Source organism: Pipistrellus hanaki (assembly GCF_964339955.1).
Source record: "Pipistrellus hanaki genome assembly, chromosome: 1".
NCBI classification, from domain to species: Eukaryota; Metazoa; Chordata; class Mammalia; order Chiroptera; family Vespertilionidae; genus Pipistrellus; species Pipistrellus hanaki.
In genome coordinates this window covers 24749581-24770224 of record NC_140503.1, presented here as the reverse complement: position 1 = coordinate 24770224, position 20644 = coordinate 24749581, and the positions used below count along the sequence as shown (strand labels likewise).

General features: G+C 49.6%; 1 protein-coding gene across 8 annotated transcripts in view; it reads left to right on the top strand.

The window, feature by feature from the left end:
- Positions 1 to 20644, top strand: part of SMOC1 (SPARC related modular calcium binding 1) — a 137458-nt gene that overhangs the window by 104715 nt on the left and 12099 nt on the right. For all 8 annotated transcript variants that reach the window (XM_084893305.1, XM_084893302.1, XM_084893299.1 and 5 more), the window contains 3 exons: positions 14359 to 14551; positions 15039 to 15121; positions 17424 to 17529. In XM_084893305.1, coding sequence (XP_084749431.1) covers positions 14359 to 14551; positions 15039 to 15121; positions 17424 to 17529 — 382 coding nt within the window. The remainder of the gene's footprint in view (positions 1 to 14358; positions 14552 to 15038; positions 15122 to 17423; positions 17530 to 20644) is intronic.

The following is a 20644-nucleotide window of genomic DNA, read 5'->3' as shown; positions in this document are numbered from 1 at the left end:
GGTTAATCTTTCTACCTAGATTAAACTCTGTGAGGACCAGGGCTTTATTGGCTATCTAATATATCTATATATCTATTAAAGATATAATAGATATCTCAAGGTGTTTGATTGCTTTGGGGAAGGATGGAGGACGCAAGATGGTCATCCTCAGTAAAACTGGAGTCATCGCTGTCATCGGAGCTCGTCTGTGTCTGGTCCTATAGGACATCACATGTGTTATCTCATTTGAGCTTTGCCACAACTCTGTGAGATAAGTGCTGTTATTGTCCCCATCTTACAGGTGAAGGGTCAGAGGTAGAGAGAGAGACAGTAGCTTGTCTTGAGTCACAGCTAGCAAGTGGTGGGGCTGGTGGAAACAGAGTGCCTGTCTTCTTGAGTTGTATTCTCTGCATGCAATCTAGTGGCAATGCCAAGTCAGCGATGTTGTCTGCTTCCATAAGTTCTGCTTTCCATTCCTACTTCTATATGGTTTCTAGTTGGATGAGTATGGAGAAATGATTGACAGGCAGGTATAATCACCTTTTTTTTTGTTAGGGTGACCCAACCACTTTGATTTTCCCCTGATTGGCCCCAGTTTTATCTGAGAGGTAATGTCTGTAAGGTTAGGTATAGGGTAGGATATTGGGGGAGAGAGAAAAACAGTAGCTACTCTTGCTGGAATATCCTTATGTATTGTGCTAGCCACTTTAAAAAAGTATTTTTTAATTAATTTCAGAAAGGAAGGGAGAAGGAGAGAGAGATAAAAACATCAATGACAACATGGCTCAGTGGTTGAACATCGACCCTATGAACCAGGAAGTCACGGTTTGATTCCCAGTCAGGGCACATGCCCGGGTTGTAGGCTCAATCCCCAGTGTAGGGAGTGCAGGAGGCAGCCAATCAATGATTCTCTCTCATTATTGACATTTCTATCTCTCTCTCCTCCCTTTCTCTCTGAAATTAATAAAAACACACACATCAATGATGAGAGAGAATCATTGATCAAATCCTTCTGCACTCCCCCTACTGGGGATCAAGTCTGCAATCTGGGTATGTATCCTGATCAGGAATCAAACTGTGGCCTCCTGGTTCATAGGTCGACGTTCAACCACGGAGCCACACTGGCCGAGCTGTGCTTGTCACTTTTCAGATTCTCTCACTTGGTTTGATGAAAAGTCAGATATACCTTAATGGCACCTCATGTCTGGGCAGCTGGCTCTGCTATGGACTGGAACCTCTGGGACCAGCCCCTGACACAGTTTCCTGGTAGAATTTGCTGAAAGATTCTGGCTTCCATGGCTCTTTGGCCCACAACTCCGGGGAGGTTGGAATGGGACTCAGAGCAGACTGAGCGAGCGCTTTTCTCAGCTCTCGGTCTCAGAGGCAAAGAGGCCATCCCAGTTTCTTTTACACCCCAAACGTCCGTCTTTCACACTCAGACCCTGTGACGCCAGGTTTGTTTTCTGGCCTGGGGACTGTTGATGTTGGAGAGGTTCCACTGGGCAGCCACAGTTTTGCAATAACGTGACACGTATGCCTGCAGACTTAGCCTGTCTCCTTCACTCCTCCCGGAGGTGTTGGTCCTTGTTTTTAAGGCTTTGTCATGTATTCACCATGGTCAGTGTCGCCTTCTGAGGACTTGGCAGGTCCAGCATTGACAGGTTTGCCTCGTTGGCCTTCTCTCTGATTCTCACACCATGGGCTCTTGCGTTTAGCAAGACCATGTACCTGGCCGGCTGACACCTAGAACTCGAGAGTGGGCATTGTCTCATGCATGAGTGTTGGCCAGAGACTCTGTTCTACTTTTATAAGAAAATAGGAACTCCCGCTGGGTTTTTTGTTTTGGGAGCTAGCTTCCAAGGAATTTCTTAATATAACTAGAATTAAAACAATTTTTAAAAGTCATCTACATTTTATAGAAGAGCGTAGAGAGATTGAAGAAATGACAAAAACAAGGCTTCGTCTCATTCTTCATCCCATACCCTACTGCTTCTAATTTTACTGTTTGTGGACATTTGGCTACAACTGTGATTTATAAAAGTCTTTGCTTTCCTTTTTATTTTCTTGGTATGGGAAAAATCTATGCTTTCTTCTCTGAAAAAAAAAATGCTCTCTCTCAGGAAATACGGTCTTTGAGCCTTAACCCTTCTCTTTGTGAAGCACATTGGCCCCTTCCCTCAGTCCCAGGTCCCAGGGGCTGACTCTGTAGCCTTTGGCGGGGTCATTTACCTCCCCTTTCTCCTTCTCCATCTCTTTCTTTCCTTTATCTCCATCTTTTCTCGTTAATTTCTTTTGTGATCTGATCTGGGGCTTCAAGAAGGCCGTAGAACCTGGCCCCCTGCGTGAAATCTAAAAAACACCACGTCTTCCCTTCCTTGCCTCTTCGCCTGGCAGACCTGGGCAGCAGCTCGTGGGAACTGTCCCCAGAGACAGGCATCAGTGGGGACGCAGGTGGAAATGCATTTCTTATATGTTCTGCCAGGAAAATGGCTCCCTGTCTCTTCATACATGAGTGAGTGTGCCTACCCCCCCACTCATGTCACCAGAGAGCCGTCCGCAGCATCCTGCCCTTACCTGCCTATGTTGGAGCCTTGCTCCTCTGGGCCTGCGGAGGGCCCTTTGGCCTCATTTTTTGATTGTTCCTCCTCACCTGGAACTTCCTGCCTGGAGAGCTGCTGCTATGATTGGGACTTGGGGTCACTGAGGCAACTGCACCTCCCGGCTGATTCCCCCACCCCCAAACCAGCACTCCTGGCCTGCCCAGAAACCGCGGGTGATGTAATGACCTGAGGCCTGGAAAAATAAACAGCTCTCAGGGAAACCAGCGGTAGCCGTGGTAAGCAAATACCCCGCAGCCACCTGGAGCCTTGCACATGACGTGATTGGAAGGAAGAATGAGTAATCCACTAACGTTAGCAGCTGAGGACGGGTCTGGGCTTGTGTGCATTTAAAATGTCTATATAAAAACAAACCCTTGATGTTTACTTCTCCGACTGGCCTTCTGGACGTCGGCCCGTCTATCTATGCAGGTGCCTCGGTCCGTCATGTCCAATGGACGGGCGAGCATCCCTACAGCTTTCTCTGTGGCAACAAAGGCCTTGCTTGCGTTTTCCATTTGCAGAGAGGAGCCATAAGCACGGTTGGAGGCCCCAGAGAGCTTACGCCATGGTCCATCCTTACTTGTTTTAAAACTAGATTTTCTGGCTGCTTTGGGCCTTCACCCCACGTTGTTTGCTTGGAACACAGCAGTACAGTGGGTGGGATGTGGGGGTATGATCCGGCCTCTGGAACTTGCTCGACCAGCAAAGGTGCTGTTTTTTCTGTAGGTGAATTTGTATGTTTTTTGGTGTTGATAGCAAAACCACATGTTCCTGTGCTTTTCTTTTGGCCTCTGCTGCTAAACAAACAAACAAACAAACAAACAAACAAAACCCCAAACAACAGAAAGCAAAGGTCCTGCCGGGAGTGTAATTGACTCCTTCCAGTTTGCTAGAAGTCAGCGATGGTCTCTGTTTTGATCTGAGGGTCCTCCTTTAGTGTTTGTCAATCGACTTTGGAAGTAGGCAGGGTACAGATCTTATAAACACATTCCCAGGAGGCATTAGTGGTTTGGGGCATGAAGAGTGAAGTTAGGATACTTTATTTGGACAAATTAAAAAACCTCTCTCCCGTCTCCCCCTTTGGCTTGTGCCCCCTGCCTCCTCCTCGCCTGCATTTTTATTGACTAGCTCTTGTCCTGAAGGGACAGAGCTTCTCAGGTCAAGGTCAATGAGTTACTGAGAAGAACTCGAAAGAAGACAACTTGCCACTTCTCGTTGCAAAACCACATTTATTTTCTTTTGGTGGGAGGGTCACATGAGCCCACTTAATGGCATGAGTCAACGGAGATGGAGCCTTTTCTAAAGTCCGGGTGGATGTGATTCAGCGGTGCTTTGGGGGAAAAGTGTTGTTTTTTGCTATATTGGGACCGTTCATCTCAGAAGAAATGTGTTTGGTAGAATTTATAGCTTGTTTTCTTTTATTCCTCAGTTTCTGTCTGTGTGGGAAAGAAAGCTTCGATGGTGTAAGGTGCGTGGCCGTTTTAGGTTCCACAGAGAGAAATTGCTTAGGCTGATGGTGTGTAATTTTCCCTCACACCTCCTCACCTTCATCCCAGCCACAAGCCTGATTTCCAGGGCCGGCTGCACACAGGCTGTGAGCAGTGCTCTCGGCCAGCGCCGGGTGTGGGGTGGGCTCTGCTGTCTTGTTCTGCAAGTGGGGCCTCTGAGCCACAGTAGGTTGGGCCACACACATGAACATGGAGGGCAGTACGAGGTATGGAGGAGAAAAGGTTTCTAGCAGTCTTGCCCAGCATCAGGCCCTTCTCGGTGCTCGCGAGCCCCTGAGCTGTGGGGATCATACCTGACACTGAGCCATGAGAGTGGTCCCATCTGGCACCACTGCTTCATTTACATGAGAAGAAAGGAGCCCACGCTAGTTAAGGGCCTTTCCCAGGGTCAGAGGCCTAACAACATTTATGTGTCAAGTCCTCTGCTTGGTGCTGAGGGGCCCATGGAAGAGCTAAAAGGCCCATCTCGGGAAGGAGCTGACCGTTGGACAGTGGTGTGCCTAAAGGAGGGGCAGTCCGCCTCAGTCGGGGGATTATTCTATCACAGACATTGTTTTGAGTTGCTGCATGGTGACAAAAAGCAGACTGGTTCTCAGTTGTATTACTTTTTTAATTTGCATTCAGTGTGGCCCTTTGCTGCCTGCACCCGGAGCAGGTTCTTCCCACAGCCTGCCTGTGGCAGCCCCTGCAGTCCAGGGAGGGGACCGGCCATGGTCAGGAAGTCTGGGTTTACTCCATATTTGCTGAGGACACTACAGACCAGCGAACAACCTACCATTTATCAACTCTGGTGCCAGGTTAAACACTTTCCTTTCACGATTACATTTAGTCCTCACAATGACGCTATGAGGCATGTGCTATTGTTACTCTATTATTCAGGTAAGAAACCAGGGACTTAAAGAGCTAAGTTGACTACTCAAGATCACAGAGCTAAAAGTGGTAGAGGCTGATCCTTCTGACCCCAAAGACTATGTCTTTTTTTAAAGCTTATCTTTATTGTTGAAAGTGTTACCGTTTCCCCCCTAATATTCCCTCATTGTCCTCCTCCACCTGGCTCCTATCCCCTCCCCAGGCCTTTTCCACAATATTATCCATCCATGAGCTATGTATATATGCATATAAGTTTCTTCGTTAATCTCTTCCCATCCCCGACTCCCTTTCCTCTGAAATACATCAGTCTGTTGCATGATTTAATGTCTTTGGATCTTTTTTGTTCATCAGTTTATTTTGTTCATCAGATTCCACATATAAGTGAGATCATGTGATACTTGTCTTTCTCTGATGGGCTTATTTCACTTAGCACAATACTCTCCAGGTCCCTCTATGCTGTCTCAAAGAGTAAGAGATCCTTTTTTACAGCTGGTGTATTCCATGGTGTAAAAACTTTTACACAACTTTTCCACAACTTTTTAATCCATTCATCTCCCAAAGCCGATGTCTTGACCTCCAAGCTATACTGTCTCTATTCTAACTATGGGTGACTTCCATGAAACAGTGGCAGAACCTTCCATGTCCAGGCCCCGGGGAGGCATGTACAGGAGCCTTACTATTGCTTTCAGCCTTGCCAGGAAGTCAGATAGCCCCACCTACCCCCTTCGTGCCTAGAACCCCTTTCCTCTGACTGCCATGAGTTCCCTCTGGCCTTTGGAAGTAGCCATCCTGCTGAGGTTTCAAACACCCCCACTCTTCTGGGCTGGAGCTACAGAACATCTCTTCTCTCAGCCAGTTGGTCCATCAGAAGGGTGGCCCTCCTCCAGGGAAGTGGTTCAAGATCCCATTGTAGGTCAAGATTGGGAGATGACATTATCGATTTCATTTCCTTTGGTGTCTACTCTATGGGGAATAGGACTTTAGATGAAATGAGATGGGGAAACATATTCCCATGGAAGAGGTGACCGTTTTGAATGTGGACATATTCTGTTTCTATTCTTCCTGCCCCACCCCTACTTGATACTCATTTGAGCATGATTTCAGGGGTTGACTAAGTTCTGTGTCAGCACGTCTGCTCCTTCCCTGCCCTGGCCAGACTCTCCTCTGGGTCTCTCCAGGCCTTTCATCTGCCCTCTGCTCCAAAGGGGGCCCTGAGCGATCCTCTCTGGGTTTCCCTTCTCTTTGTGGGTTTCTTGGAGTCCCTGGATGACCGTGAGGCTCAAGAACTGGCGACAGCCGAGAGGCAGCTCAGTACTGCATGTGACGGAGAGCCCACAGTAAGAGGGCAGAACCAGCCCAGCAAATGGTGCTCAGAAAAATGGTCCTCTGGGGCCACTTAGACCTCCCGTGAAAAGTGTAAAGTCCACAAGTAGGAAAAATCACTTCTTCACATAGTTGGCTTGAAACCTTAAATACTAGAACTCTGTGTGGCGGGGAAAAAAGAAAAAAGAAAAAAGAAAAAAAGCCTGCTCAATGATGTTCCTTAATCCCTCCTGAAGACTCGGCCTCCAGTAGCATCTCCTCCATGGGGGCCCTTCAGGAGCAGCAGTCAGGCCCAGCCGGCATGGCTCAGTGATTGAGCATCTACTCATGAGCCAGGAGGTCACAGTTGATTCCCAGTTGGGGCACGTGCCCAGGTTGCAGGCTTGATACCCAGTGTGGGGCTTGCAGGAGGCAGCCAATCAGTGATTCTCTCTGGTCGTTGATGTTTCTCTCTCTCCTTTTTCCTTCCTCTCTGAAATCAATAAAAATATATATATATATTTTAAAAAGAATAGGAGTCAATGCCTTCAGATCCAGTCCCACACTCCCTTTGTCTCTGCTGTCCCCTTTTCAGCCTGATCCCCTGCACCATCCCACGCACCGGCCCAGGGAATTCTGACCAGGAGCCACGCGATTTCTTATGCCTCTGGAATTTCATGTTGTGGTTTAGGGAAGGTAGTTTTGTTTTGTTTTTTAACACACAATTTGTTATTTTGGGTTATTGTTCGGCATTTCATTCATTTTTGATAAGAAGCTAAGTGGCTGTGAGGTATTTGAAGGGGTTTCTGAGTAATTGTCGGCGACACAGTGCTAGTGTTTTTCTGACTTTTCTTGGCTGGTGGGACGGATTCCTTTTGCAATGAAACATAAATAACCTCCTCTCATTTTTCAAGCGGGTAACTTTTTATTGATTTTTCCACCTAAGACAATCCAGAACTTGATCGTCTGAGGGTGGAGTGTATCATTTCCCAAGATGAGTCAAAGGGACAGATATTCTTCTTTCAGCCTCTGTGGCCTCATCTCCACTGCTGGGCAATCACTCAGCAGTGGGTGGTCCCATCCCTGAAGGTCAGGCTGGAACAGAATTCTGTGGCTGGGGATGGCACAGCAGGACTCAAGCAATGGGGAGGTTTTAGGACTAAATACTCTTTGTGGGTCTCTTAAACCTGAGGTTCCATGGTTTAGCTATGAAAAGGGAGCTGGGGGCCAAGGATGGGGGTGGTGAAGGGTCAGGAAGGATGTGACTGAGCCCCTGATCTCAGGAGCTTAGAGCCTGACAGCTCACAGTAATAGGGGTCAGGTGGGCATGAGGAGAGCACATAGTCTTAAACTCAGCACAGGAGACTGCCCTCTGGGTTGGGGCCTGCAGGCATGGAGGGCGGCTGGAAGGAGGGTAGGTTAAGATCATGTGGCCAGTTCTTTCTTCCTGCTACGTGTTACAAGCCCAACATGGTGCCAGCACCCCCCCAGTATCAGCCTGTGTGAGAACCGGTCTCCAAAGGTCCCTGACCTTCTCTGCATCCTCCCTGTGAGCTCACTCCTCCCTCAGGACTTTGTCCCCCATGCCCTCAGCTCCCCACTCCCCTTTTCTCAGGTGTAAGCAGCTCTCCGTCAGATTGGTCTGACAGCTGCCCTTCATCACCAGTTGAGCCAAACCAAGGAGAGAGCTTCCAGTCCTTTCTCTGGAAAGATCATTTCACTCATCCAGGCACCTTCCCAGTACATGTTTCTATGGCCACAATCCTTCTTGGTCCTTCTGTGTCCCGCTTTCTCTAAGATTGGGCTTTGTCTCAGTTTTCATATGGACCTTGTGATGGTCAACTGTATGTCAACCCAGCTAGGGTGCAGGGTGCAGTTTGCTCAAACACTGATCCTGATGTGGCTATGAAGGTATTTTTTAGATGCAATTAACACTTAAAATCAGTTGATTTTAACTGAAGCAGTTGACCCTCTATAACATGGCTGGGCCTCGTGCAATCAGTTGAAGAGAACAAACCGAGATTTCCTGAAGGAGGAGGACTTCTGTCTGCAGACTCTGTCTGAGTTTCTAGCCTGCTGGCCTGACCTATTGATTTTGGACTCAAGACTGTACCATCACTCTTGCTTGAATTTACAACCAGCCCTACAGATTTCAATTCTTTAAAATCTCTCTCTCTCTTCTCTCTTCGTTCTCTCCCTCTCCCTCTCCCTCTCCCTCTCCCTCTCCCTCTCCCTCTCCCTCTCCCTCTCCCTCTCCCTCTCCCTCCCCCTCTCCCTCTCCCTCTCCCTCTCCCTCTCCCTCTCCCTCTCCCTCTCCCTCTCCCTCTCCCTCTCCCTCTCCCTCTCCCTTCCTCCCATATATATATTTCTTCTATTAGTTCTGTTTCTCTAGAGAGCCTAACTGCTATTGACCTATGACTGCTTTCTTCTGTCTCCACTCATCACTGTGCTGCCTCCATCACCATGTGGTTCCCCTGCTCTTTCTCCAAAGCGTTCTCCACATGACTGGCTCACCTGTACCTGCTATGTGGATGCTGGGTTACCCAGTGCCTCGGCTTTTCCATCTGTTCATTCCTTCAGCAGCTCCTCGGAAAGAAAGCCCAGCCCAAGGACCTGAAACTAGGATCTTGTAATGTTTAGATTTGTTGGCCATTTTTGTTTGAAAAAAGTAAAGGAGAAAAAAGCAAAATGTGATAAAGGAGAAAAGATTCCCAGAACAAAAGGATCAGCTCTGGGCACAATCAAGATTGGGGATTAGTGGAGAATTTATGTCATCCACACTCTTCTTTGCTGCTAATTACCACGCATAATTGAGAGGCATTGAGGCCTGGCTGGCCAGAGCAGACAGATCTGTTCTCCCTGCTTATCCTATCTTGGCTGGACACGTAAGAACCTGTGCCCTGTGCCCTGGGCCTGCAGACAGGGTTTGTGTTCATGTGGTTCAGCTCAGTCTCTCTCCTGTCCCCTCCCTGCCCTCTCCCACCCACTCAGTCCTGCTGTGCTCAGGTGCTCGGTGAAATTGCGGGTACGGAGCTTGGTGTGTTTTCTGTGGCAATGGCTGGACTGTGTTCCCATGTCTCCCACAGAATGCTTTTCTGTTGCATTTCTTCCCTTAGGCTGTCAGAGTTTGTGAGTGAAAACTGGCTCTCCCTTCTCTCCATCACCTGGGATTGGATTCTAGGGGTGGGTGTGCATGAGTGTGTAAGAATGTGTGGCCGGTAGCTCAGGCTCCCTGGGCAGCCCTGATTGTTCCCTCTCTCCTGCTGTTTATGTCTTTCAAGTGTTTGCAGAGAGTCCTGGTGCATTCTCAGTTATCAGGCTAGACCTTCTAACCTTGTCATTCTTCCTCGAAGCCTCCTAAGTGGAGATGGAATATTTTAGAACAGTGTTCACTTCTGGGGAGCGCCCTCTCTGACCCAGGCCCATGAAGAGACCCCTGACACAGATTCCTTGCCTTGCATTCTTGAAGGTGACCTCTTGATATCTAAGAAAACTGACAGTTGGAAATTATAAGATTCATTTGGGTGGGGACTCAGAGGGTCGGGGATGAAAATGGCTCCAAGGCTGGGACTGGTCTCTGGGGCCTCAGAGACAGAATGAGCCCACGTTCTTTGGAGAGAGAGAGAGAGAGTGTGTGTGTGTGTGTGTCTCTGAGTGTGTGTGTGTGTGTGTGTGTGTGTGTGTGTGAAAGTGAGTCAGCACTGACTCCTGTTAACCCTATGACTGAGCTATGTCTATAGTGTCCTGTCCTCGCCAGCCCTGCTCAGCTGCTATCGATTCATGCCTAGGGCTTCCTTTATGGAGTCTGTTTCTCATGCTCGGTCTTCTATTTTCCCAGCTTCATTGTCTTTTCCAAAGAACCCTGCCTTCTCATCATGTGTCCAAAGTAGGACAACTTCATTTTTTATCATTTTTGCTTCCAGAGATGTTTCAGGCTTATGTTGCTCTAGGACCCACTTATCTTTCTGGTGGTCCAGGGTGTTCATAAAGTTAAGCATATTTCTAATGAAAGTTTTTTCCTATTGGTCTTCTTCTCTGTCTGATTTTCTCATCTGTGCATAGCAATTGGGAATACACGGGTGTGGATGATCTTAGCCTTGGTCTCTGATGACACAACTTTTCTCTTAATGACATTTCCAATTTTTCCCATTCATCCTTGCTACATAGTGATTAGTATTTGGATGACCTCTGGAGAAACACTGTAGAAATAGTTGGTCAATTGATTGATTGGCTGAAGGGTCTGAGAGGCCTACAAAAATATGAGGTAAATTGATAAAGAGTTGAGCAAGTCTAGTGTTTCAATTATCTGTTGCTGTTTAACAAGCAGCTACAAAAGTTAATGCCTTAAATAAAAACGTGTTCTTTCTAATGCTTCTGTGGGTTGGCTGGGTGGTTCCCTGGCTGGTTCTACCTGAACTCACTCTGGGACCCATCAAGCTGGAGGGTCAGCTGAGCTGGAATGGCCAGGATGACCTCATTCCCATGCGTGGCAGTCGGTACTGGCCGAGGCTGAGCGCCGTTGGCTCTCCTCTGTGGCCTTTCATCCTCCGGGGGTTGGACTGGCTTCCTTAGGTGTTGGTTTCAAGGTGGCTTCCAAGAAAGTGAGAGTGGAAGCTCCAGGGCCTCTAAAAGCCTAGGACTGATGGCCACACACTGTCACCTCTGCCCTTTCCATCTATCAGAGCAAATCAGAGTCAACAAACATGGAGGGATAATACAAGGGCTGGATACTGAGAGGTGTAATTCATTGTGTGACCTAATTACCTCATTTAAAAACTAAAGGGGGGGGGGGGGAGCAAAAGATGATAAAGAAGAAAGGTTCCCAGAACAAAAGGATCAACTCTGCGCACAATCAAGATTGGGAATTAGCGGAGGATGTAGGGGCCATTTTGTAACAATCTGCCACACCAAATAAAAGAAGAACACAGGTTACAATAAAATCAGGTTGGCCTATCTGTGTCGGTGAGAGACAGTATTGCAGAGATAAGGAGCAGAGCCTAGGGCCTAGGGTCAGACTGCCTGGACGAACCTCAGCTCTGCCACCTCCTGCTTGTATGAGCTTGAGAAAACCACCCAGCCAGTCTGTGTTCCCAGGCCCTCCTCCGCTCAGCGGGGATAATGAGAACACCTGTCTCAGAAGCTGGTGATGCGCTTCAAGTGAGTGCAAGTGCCAGTAAGAAGCTTGGTGCACAGAAAACGCTCAAATGGACGTTAGCTCTTGGTGCTCATGTCACTCCTCTGTAATGGCAGGCGAGGCGCAAATTTGGCTTCAAGTTTTCCAGCTCTGAGGCAAAGAGGGAAAAACACTCGGGTGTAAGATTCCTAGCGTGCTGAAGCTGAGAAAACTATTCCAGAAGAAGCTGTGCTGTGTAGAATGAGCAAGTATGTGTTTGGATATAGCAATTTGGGGTCGCTTGCAAAGAGGTTGACCTGGAAAAACTCCACACTATAAAAATAAACATATTTTTCTCCAAGAGCCAATGATGAGAGGCAGGACCGTCCAGAGGTTAACAAGACGGGCTTGATTCTCGGAAGCCCTCGACTAGAACCCCAGCCCTCCTCTTCCCAGCCTGAGTGAACTTGGGAAAGTTCATGGGTCTCTCCGAGGCTCATCTTCTTTGTCCGCAAACGGCCATGAGGATAATGTCCCCCTCACACAGCTGAAGAGACGAGGCAAGAAAAGCCCCGGTTTGTCAACGGACACATGCTACTCATGGGATGTTTGCTTTGACTATTATTAGTTTAAGGATGGTTTGAAAGGAGATTTTCTGTCCATTGGAAGACAAACTGCTAGTGCTACTATTACAAACCTTTCCTGTCTTTCTCCTAGAGGGGCACCCAGACTTATAGGGACTATCGTAAAGTAATAAGCAACCAAGCAAGCAAACAAAAGGGGAGTAACCTTTTATCCTTCTCTCTAGTTCCATGCCAGCCCCCGTTTTTTTTTGTTTTTTTTCCAAATTAGTGAGCTTCCTCATTTGTGTGGTTTTTATTCGCCATTGAACTTGGTGCAGCCTCTAGGAAGCTGCTGTGAGCATTTCAGAACAGCCTCCGGGGACTCCCAGACAGACGGCCCCCAGATCGCAGTCCCCACCCCTCCTGAGATGGCCCCCATCCACATTTCCGCAGTGGCGGGATCCCCGGTGGTGTGAGGTCAGGTTCATCACGTGCTCTGCCCCTGGGGAAGCTTCCTCCCACCTCCCTGCGTCTGGCTCTCGGGCTGATTTATGGTTTCAGAATGTTGGGCCACGGGATCTTAATTTAAAGCCTCTGTCAGAGGTTGTTCACCGGCCTGGTGCCGGTCAAACGCCGTTTTCCTTTGGTTCTGCTCCTCTGTCGCCTTCTCCGTGGCATGAAATACGAGGCTGGAAAATCAGGCTACCACCCGGGGGCTGTGCGGTGGCTGAAACACCCCTTGCGCAATCCCCTGTGAGGTGCCAGGGTTCCATCCCAGCCGGGGCTCAAGTGCAACCTCTGGGCTCCAACCAGGTTTTACCCATCGGTGTACGTCCCTTTCCTAAGCCGCCTCCAGAGGCTGTGCAGGTGGCGGCTGTCGTCGGGTTCAGAACCCCCAGTCCAACGCCGATCTGCTGTGGAGAACTGTTCCCCAGCCAATGCGATTCTGAGTAGCGCTGCTGTGTTTGCATGATGAAGACAGTAGTAAGTTTTTCACGTTGCAGTTTCCAAATCTTGTTGCCATAGTGACTGTGCTAGCCACACCTACCTCTGGACCCTCAGATGTTCTTAGGCCCCTCAGGAAACGTTCCCCGCCCCCTGCAGTGTGAGCCACCCCTCAGCTCAGTGAGGCCTTAGGCTCCCCATCGCCCCGGTCTCTGGGAGGCAGAGGGGAGCTGCATTGCATCTCTGGGCATGACTGCAGTGTAAACATCTGTACTTTCATATGCGAACCATTAACACAGCCACTGAGTTGGGTTTCTGTTATTTTGATCATTTGTTTGGTTGCTCAGTGAGTAGCATGAGTCTCCAGGCTGCTGAAACCGAATTCCTGGCCCTAGGAATGGCATTTTTGTAATGCACTGAAAATTCCACGGCACGCTCAAGCCTGTATTCCTGTCATCTTCAAGAGGAAAGTTCTGGACTAATGTTCTTGGAAAAACAATAAAGTAGTAAGGGAAGTAAATAAATAAGTAGATAAAATGGAACAGTACAGGCTTATGGCGTGATCCCTTTGATTGTAAAATGTAAGTTGGCATGTGCATATGCATTTGTGTGTGTTTGTGAGTAAGAAAAGATCTAGGGGAGGTAGCATTGAATTGATGGGATTATGGGTTTTTAAATATTTCTTTATAACACGAAAAGAAACCCAATGCTATTTATTTTTAATAATTGCAAGACAAAGCACAGCCCGACAACAATAACAAGAAAACCAGGAAAGGGAAGGGAGCTGGGTTGGCTGGTTGACAGGGTGGGATGTGCAGGTCGTGGCCATGTGGGTCTGAGGCCCTCTGACCTGGCCTTCCTGGCACTGGGCAACGTACACGCCTCAGCCTGGGCCTAGCTCCAGGGAAGCCAAGTGTGAGTGTCCAGACACGTTCACGGTTCCTTAGGCCACGGAGTCCAGACACCTTCCCGTGGGCCCGTTGCTCCCTCCCACTGGCTGGAAGCAGAGTTGTGTAATAGGAGCAAGTCCCGTCAGCTTCCTTTGTCCAGCCTTGTTGGAGCTGGGAAGGAGTGGGTGGGGCCTCGTGTCTGCCCCTCTTGGGCACTGAGCATGGCTCCCGCCAAGGCCAGCAGCCCGTGGCTCTGTCCCGCTGTGTCTGGGCTTGGGAGAGTCCACACACAGGCATTCCAGCAGACAGTACGCAGCAGGAGCCACTCTGAAACAGCCGGGAAATCCACCCTCTCATCCCCCAGCCCTGGCAAACCACCACCCTGGTAAGGAGGCTGCAGTCCCTGGCTGGAGCCTCCTGGGTGTGGATGCTGATGAACCCTGGAGGCTGGAGGCACCGCTCTGCTCTTCCTGCAGTTTTGCCAGCCAGGCTGTCCGTTCCTTGGGACCAGGCTGGGCCTTTACATGGAGGGCAGCAGTGATGAGTCATGGTGGAGAGAGTAGCCACAAGCTGTCTCCTCTTTTGCAGAGAAAGTCCACTCATGTGACCAGGAGAGGCAGAGTGCCCTGGAGGAGGCCCGGCAGAACCCCCGGGAGGGCATTGTCATCCCAGAGTGCGCCCCTGGGGGGCTCTATAAGCCGGTGCAGTGCCACCAGTCCACGGGCTACTGCTGGTGTGTGCTGGTGGACACGGGGCGCCCGCTGCCTGGGACCTCCACACGGTAAGTCCCCCCAGGTGAATCCTGGGGCAAGAGAACCGGCTTCCTGTTGGGCTGGCCCCCGCTCCTCCCAGCTTCACTGCTCTGGGTGGGAGGAATCAAGGCACTGGGGGACCAGCACCTGCCTTCATGGGCAGATGAGGTTCTGATAGAGAGTTGTGGGTCCTGGATGCTGGGCGACCTTGGAAAAGTAGGTAGCCTCTCTGAACCCCAGTTCATCAATAAGAAGGCTATTGCCCTGCCTGAGTCACTAGGTCCTATGGATCAAAAAAGATCCCATGTGCAGACATACGGTGCCATCTCTATGCTTAAACGATTGAAAGGACACGCTCAGTGGGAACATTATGCTGGGGTTGCTCAGTGAGGCTGCTGGACAGGGAAGTGGGTACTTCCCTGCCAGCCCTGGGAGCTCCAGGTTTCCCGACAGCACAGATCATTGCTACAGGAGTGGCTGAAGTCCCCTCCTCATGCATCATTTCTTTCTCCCCAGCTACGTGATGCCCAGTTGTGAGAGCGACGCCAGGGCCAAGAGCACCGAGGTGGATGACCCCTTCAAGGACAGGGAGCTGCCAGGTGGGAGATGGCGCTGCCCCTTGCTGGCACCTCACCTATTTCTGTATCCCCTCCTCATCATGGAAAGTGCTCCCTCCTGAGGTCTGTTTCCTGTCCGTGAGATGGAGCAGGTGTGCTGGACAGGGGCATCTGGGAGCACAGTAGCTGTGGGATCTGCATCTAGTCTGGGACTTGTCCCTAATTAGTCCTGTGCCCCTGAGCTCATTGTTTCTCCTCCTGACCCTTACCTTTTTATCTGTAACATGTGGTCCCTGGGTTACGCTCCTGTCCCTGCAATTCTATAGTCCTTTCTCTGTCCTGTGGTGACTGGGACACGTTCTGGGTGCTGTGAACCCTTTTCCCCAGGGCTGCGCAGATCAGGCAGCTTTTGGGGAGGGGCTCTCCTGGGGGCTGTGGGCAGTGCCTGTCGCCTGCCCTGCCTAGTGTGTTTGTGATGATCCCTGGTGGCCCAGGACTGTCGCTGGGCTATGACACAAGACACACAGGTAGGGGGCCCAGGACCTCTAAATGGCTTCTGTGCTGGTTTCTCCCTTATTCATAGGGTACTCTGCTAATGAGTTATGAGAAGATTACTACAGATTGGTGGTTTTAATCAGCATAAACTGGGACCCGTATTGTGAGAGCTGGGTCCCCCTTCCAATCCCCTGTCCCTATTTCCCATTCCCCATCAGGACCCCAGTGTGAGAACTGGCAACAGAGGCTCCTGAAGGTCTGGGGTTTCCCAGTGAGGTGTGCAGAAGTCACCCTGTTACAAGAATGGAATTGTGGAGGCCGGGGTAGTTCCTTCTAGCCATCTCCACAGCAAGCATGAATTGGGATTCTCCTGTGTGCCTGGCACTGAGTATCATGCAGGATCAAAAGTGACATGTGGGCCCTGGCCAGTGTTTCTCGGTGGTTAGAGCATCAGCCCACACACTGAAGGGTCTTGGGTTCAATTTCCAGTCAAGGGGACATACCTGGGTTGACGGGTTGACCACTGGTCCCAGTTGGGGCATGTGCAGGAGGCAACCAAAGCATGTTTCTCTCATATTGATGTTTCTCTCTCCCTCTCCCTCTCCCTCTCCCTCTCCCTCTCCCTCTCCCTCTCCCTCTCCCCCTCCCTCTCCCTCTCCCCCTCCCTCTCCCTCTCCCCCTCCCTCTCCCTCTCCCCCTCCCTCTCCCTCTCCCCCTCCCTCTCCCTCTCCCCCTCCCCCTCCCTCTCCCCCTCCCTCTCCCTCTCCCCTTCCCTCTCCCTCTCCCCCTCCCTCTTCTTCTCCCTCTCCCTCTCCTTTTCCTTCTCCCTCTCCCTCTCTTCCCCATTCTCTTTCTCTCTCCCCCCACTCCCTTCCACTCTCAATGGAAAAATTTCCTCAGGTGAGGATTAACAACAAAAAAAATTGACATGACTTTTACATAGTGGAGGTGACAGAGAGTGTGCAAATAAATGAATATAAACATACAAATAGTAGTGACAGGAACTCTGAAGGGAAAGAGCATGGTGCTGTGAGAAGGACAGGGAGAGCCTACTTCAGAGTCTCAGGCTTCTCTGAAAAGGTATTTGCAAAGAAGGTATACTGACACCTGCAGGACTTGCAAAGAAAAGAGAATGAAATAGTCACCAAGGCAGACTGTGTAGGAAGTGTCACGGGCCCATTGAATTGACAGGGATACCCATATGTGTGATGGTGCGCACACTAGCAATCCTGAGCTACATGGCTGTCGACTTGAAAAGAGCAAATCTGTGAGAAGGTTCACCCATGCTTTGGGTCTTGCTGGAATAGAGCAAAGGAGAAGAAGAAAAACAAAGGATTTGAGAGCGTTTAGAAAGGAGATTTGATCATTATCACCTAAGGTGGATGAGAAGAGAAGTGGAAAAAAAAGGAGGAGGTTCTTGGATAGGTGAAGTGGTAGGTCTGTTTGAGTCAACTTTGACCTTGTGTGTCTTCAGCACCTGGTTCTGGCCTGCAGAGACCGCTGACCACACTGTATCAGAACTGTACCAGAAGTTCCCAGTAGACTGTGAACTTCACGAGGGTGAGGACACTATAGCCCTGAGTTAGACCCCTAACAGTTAGTGCACAGCAAAAGTTTGTGGGATGAAAGCAATTGAAAGCCTTACTATCCATGTAGTCTGAGTGTCCTCTGTGGGCTGCAGGTGGAGGAACTGTGGAGGTTTGTGAGAGCCATCTGAGCGGTAAACGATTCCCAAAATGGATTTGGCTGGACATGAAGGACTGGGAGAGGTTTGGGAAATGGTGGTCGCCAAGGAAACTGTTTGATTATTTACCTGGCCTCAGCCTTCAAACCTCACCTTATTTTTCAGGCTGTCCGGAAGGAAAGAAAATGGAATTTATCACCAGCCTACTGGATGCCCTCACCACAGACATGGTGCAGGCCATTAACTCAGCAGCACCCACTGGAGGTGGGAGGTGAGGATGTGAGCTGGACTTGGGCCCAGTGGGGAATCTGGGGCCCCTGACAATCCAGATGCTGTGGAGACTGGGGCTGGGGAGTGGGGTCAGGGAGTGGGGAGGTACTGAGTAGGGTCAGTCCTTCTGAGACTGCTTTGTCCCACCTTCCATCAAAAAGCCCTTCCCCATTCTTTGTTGCTTGTCTGTAGCTTGTAGTGAGTAGCTATCTCATCTTCCAGGAGCTCCTCCAGATCAAGGGACTTCCACCACTTTGGTCTCAGAGGTGGATATGTGGAGTGAGAGTCCTCACTGGCAGGAAGGGAGATGGCATATGATGAAACCAGGGAGGACAGTGAGGGAGGACAGAGCACTTGTGTTGTCTTCTCAGAAGGAAGGAGCCAGGTGCCTTTTTGGTCCCTGATAATTCCATGGGGTTCTGTTCAGTGGGACTGGACACTCCTGGGCCAAAACCACCTCAGTTCAGGAGCTGATGTGCTTGCTGACTGAGGGAGCTGACAGGCACTTGAGCTTCAGTATGAAGCAGATGAGACCTCAAGCTTCACCCCATTAGCTTCCTTCAGGACCCAGACCTTGAGACCCTGTGGTCTTGCTCCAGGCAGGCTGAGAGCTGGGAAAGGACCGGAGCTGTGAGCAGATAAGGAAGGGGTCACTCGGGGCCCAGAGAGCAGGTAGACTCTGATGCCAGGTGTGGTTAGGACTGATATCTTACTCTCACATCGTGGGCCAAGAGATTTTTACAAAAAATAAAAACTAAAAAGTGTATAAATGCTTTTAATAGGGAAGGAATACTTTAAAAAACTACCTCTCCTTTGGGTGCTATATAGAATTGTGAGAAGTTTGTAAAAATATGCTTTCCTGGCACGTTTTTACATTTTAAGCTCATATAGCTTGTCCGTGTTTGGTTTTGAATGGAAGGTTTGAGCTGCATTTGGTAATTGTGTAACCCAGAGGCTGAACTTGCAATCAAAAGACAAATAAGGGGAAGTAAGAAATCGTTTAGAAATCAAGTAAGGCGGCGGGGATGAGAGAAAGAGAAAGACACAGTTATATAGGGAGGTAGCTGGCCAGGGGTGTCAGTTTCCTGGGTGAACACCCTCCTAGATCCTCCCATGGTGTTCAGAGTGAGCCCTGACCTGAGCAGGCTCTGCAGGGTGGTTTTGTGGCCTTGGTCCTCTTCTCATATTCCTCTCCCTCCCATCATTATGTTCCAGCCACTGGCCCTGCTCAGTTCCTCTAGGCATGTGGTTGGCAAACTGTAGCTCGCGAGCCACATGTGGCTCTTTGGCCCCTTGAGTGTGGCTCTTCCACAAAATACTACGGCCTGGGCAAGTCTATTTTGAAGAAGTGGTGTTAGAAAAAGTTTAAGTTTAAAAATTTTGGCTCTCAAAAGAAATTTCAGTAGTTGTACTGTAGATATTTGGCTCTGTTGACTAATGAGTTTGCTGACTGCTGCTCTCGGCCAAGCTCTTGCCTGCCCGGGGCCTCCATGTCTGTCGTTTGCTCCTTCAGCCTGGAGCTGTAGGGCCCTGGGGAAAACCCAGCACAGAGATTTCCCTGTCTTCCCAGGATTGGTCCCTGCTGGTGCATTCTAATATTCCTTCTCAGACACCACTCAGTGGGCAGGATCTGCCGGGCACCCTCCATCACAACACCTCTTTTTAATTCTCAGCCTAATGTTTACCACTATCTGATGTCTTGCTGTTTTGTTTATTACCTATGTCACTCCACTCGATGGAAATGTAAGTTCTGTGAGAGGAGCATTCTCTGCTTTCTTCCCTGCTGTATTTATTCCCAGAATTCAAAATAGTGCCTGGCCCATACCAGGTGCTCAATAAATGTTTGCTAAATGATTAAACAGTTGAAAGGATGAGTGGATGGGTGGAGGAATCACTGTCTGATACAGAGAACTAAGGCCTTTTATCTTGGATACATGGAGTGATAGTCCTCAGTGGGAGGAAGGAGGATGGCATAGGATAGAAACAGGGAGGACAAGGAGGGAGGACAGAGCACTTGAGTTCTCTCTGACACACACATGAGTGTAAGGAAACCACATTGGGGCTCTCCTGCTTCTGCTCAGGGTCTGGCAGTTAAAGCTGGACATCAGCTGAGGCCAGTGGGAAACAGTCCTACTCAGGACAGTGGAAGAAGGGACAGGAGGGATGCTGGACAGTGCTGAACGCAGGGTGTCTTCCCTCCCAACCCACCTGTCAGGAGTGGAGATTTTAGTTTTGCACACACTCTTACATCTCTGCCCTCCTCTCATATAAGCTCTGCACTGGGTTCTGGGGACATTCGGGGACAAGAACACAGCTCTTGGTCTGGAGGAGTCCTGGAAGACGAGATAGCTAATCACGTGGTTGTATTTTAAAGTCAGTATAATAATAGAGGCAGATAAGGTGCTGCAGGGACTCTGGGGAGGGAGGGTATGTGAGACAAAGCTTTACACAGGAGATGACATTGGAGCCACCTCTTCTCTTACAAATGGGAAAATGCTCCGACTTGAATGGACCAGGGGTAAGGGCATCCTAGCAGAGGGGGCCACAGGGGTAGTGAGGTGCAAACAAGGTAGGTCCTTGTGGAAGGAATTGCAAGAAGCATGGCTTATATTGGGAGTCAGGTTGTGGCTAGGCAGGAGATGAGGCGGCAGAGTTGGGCGGCGTCCAGATCATGCTGGGTCTTGTGATTCAAGACAAAGAGGGCAGAAGCCAGTCAGGGCAGGAAGGCTACACGGTGGTCAGTGTGAACAATGAGGAAGGATGGGCCAGAGCTATGGGGAAGGGGTGATGTCCTGAAGCTTTAGGAATGAGATTGTTAGGATCTGAAGACTTCTCAGATGCAGGAAATGGGAGAGAGAGAGAGAGAGAGAGAGAGAGAGAGAGAGAGAGAGAGAGAGAGAGAGAGAGAGAGAGAGGTCTACTTCCTTTTCTGGTCTGCTAGCCTGCCCTAGAGGGAAAGCAGTGCCACCCAAATCTAAAAATAGACCAAGTAGAATGGGTGTCCCTGGAACTGTTGGTGGCTGGTGCATGGGAGGGGCTGGCCTAGTGTCTTTTCAGGGCAGCTGTTCTCAATGAAGGCATCTTGGATGATCGAGTCATCATCTTGCTTGGTCCTT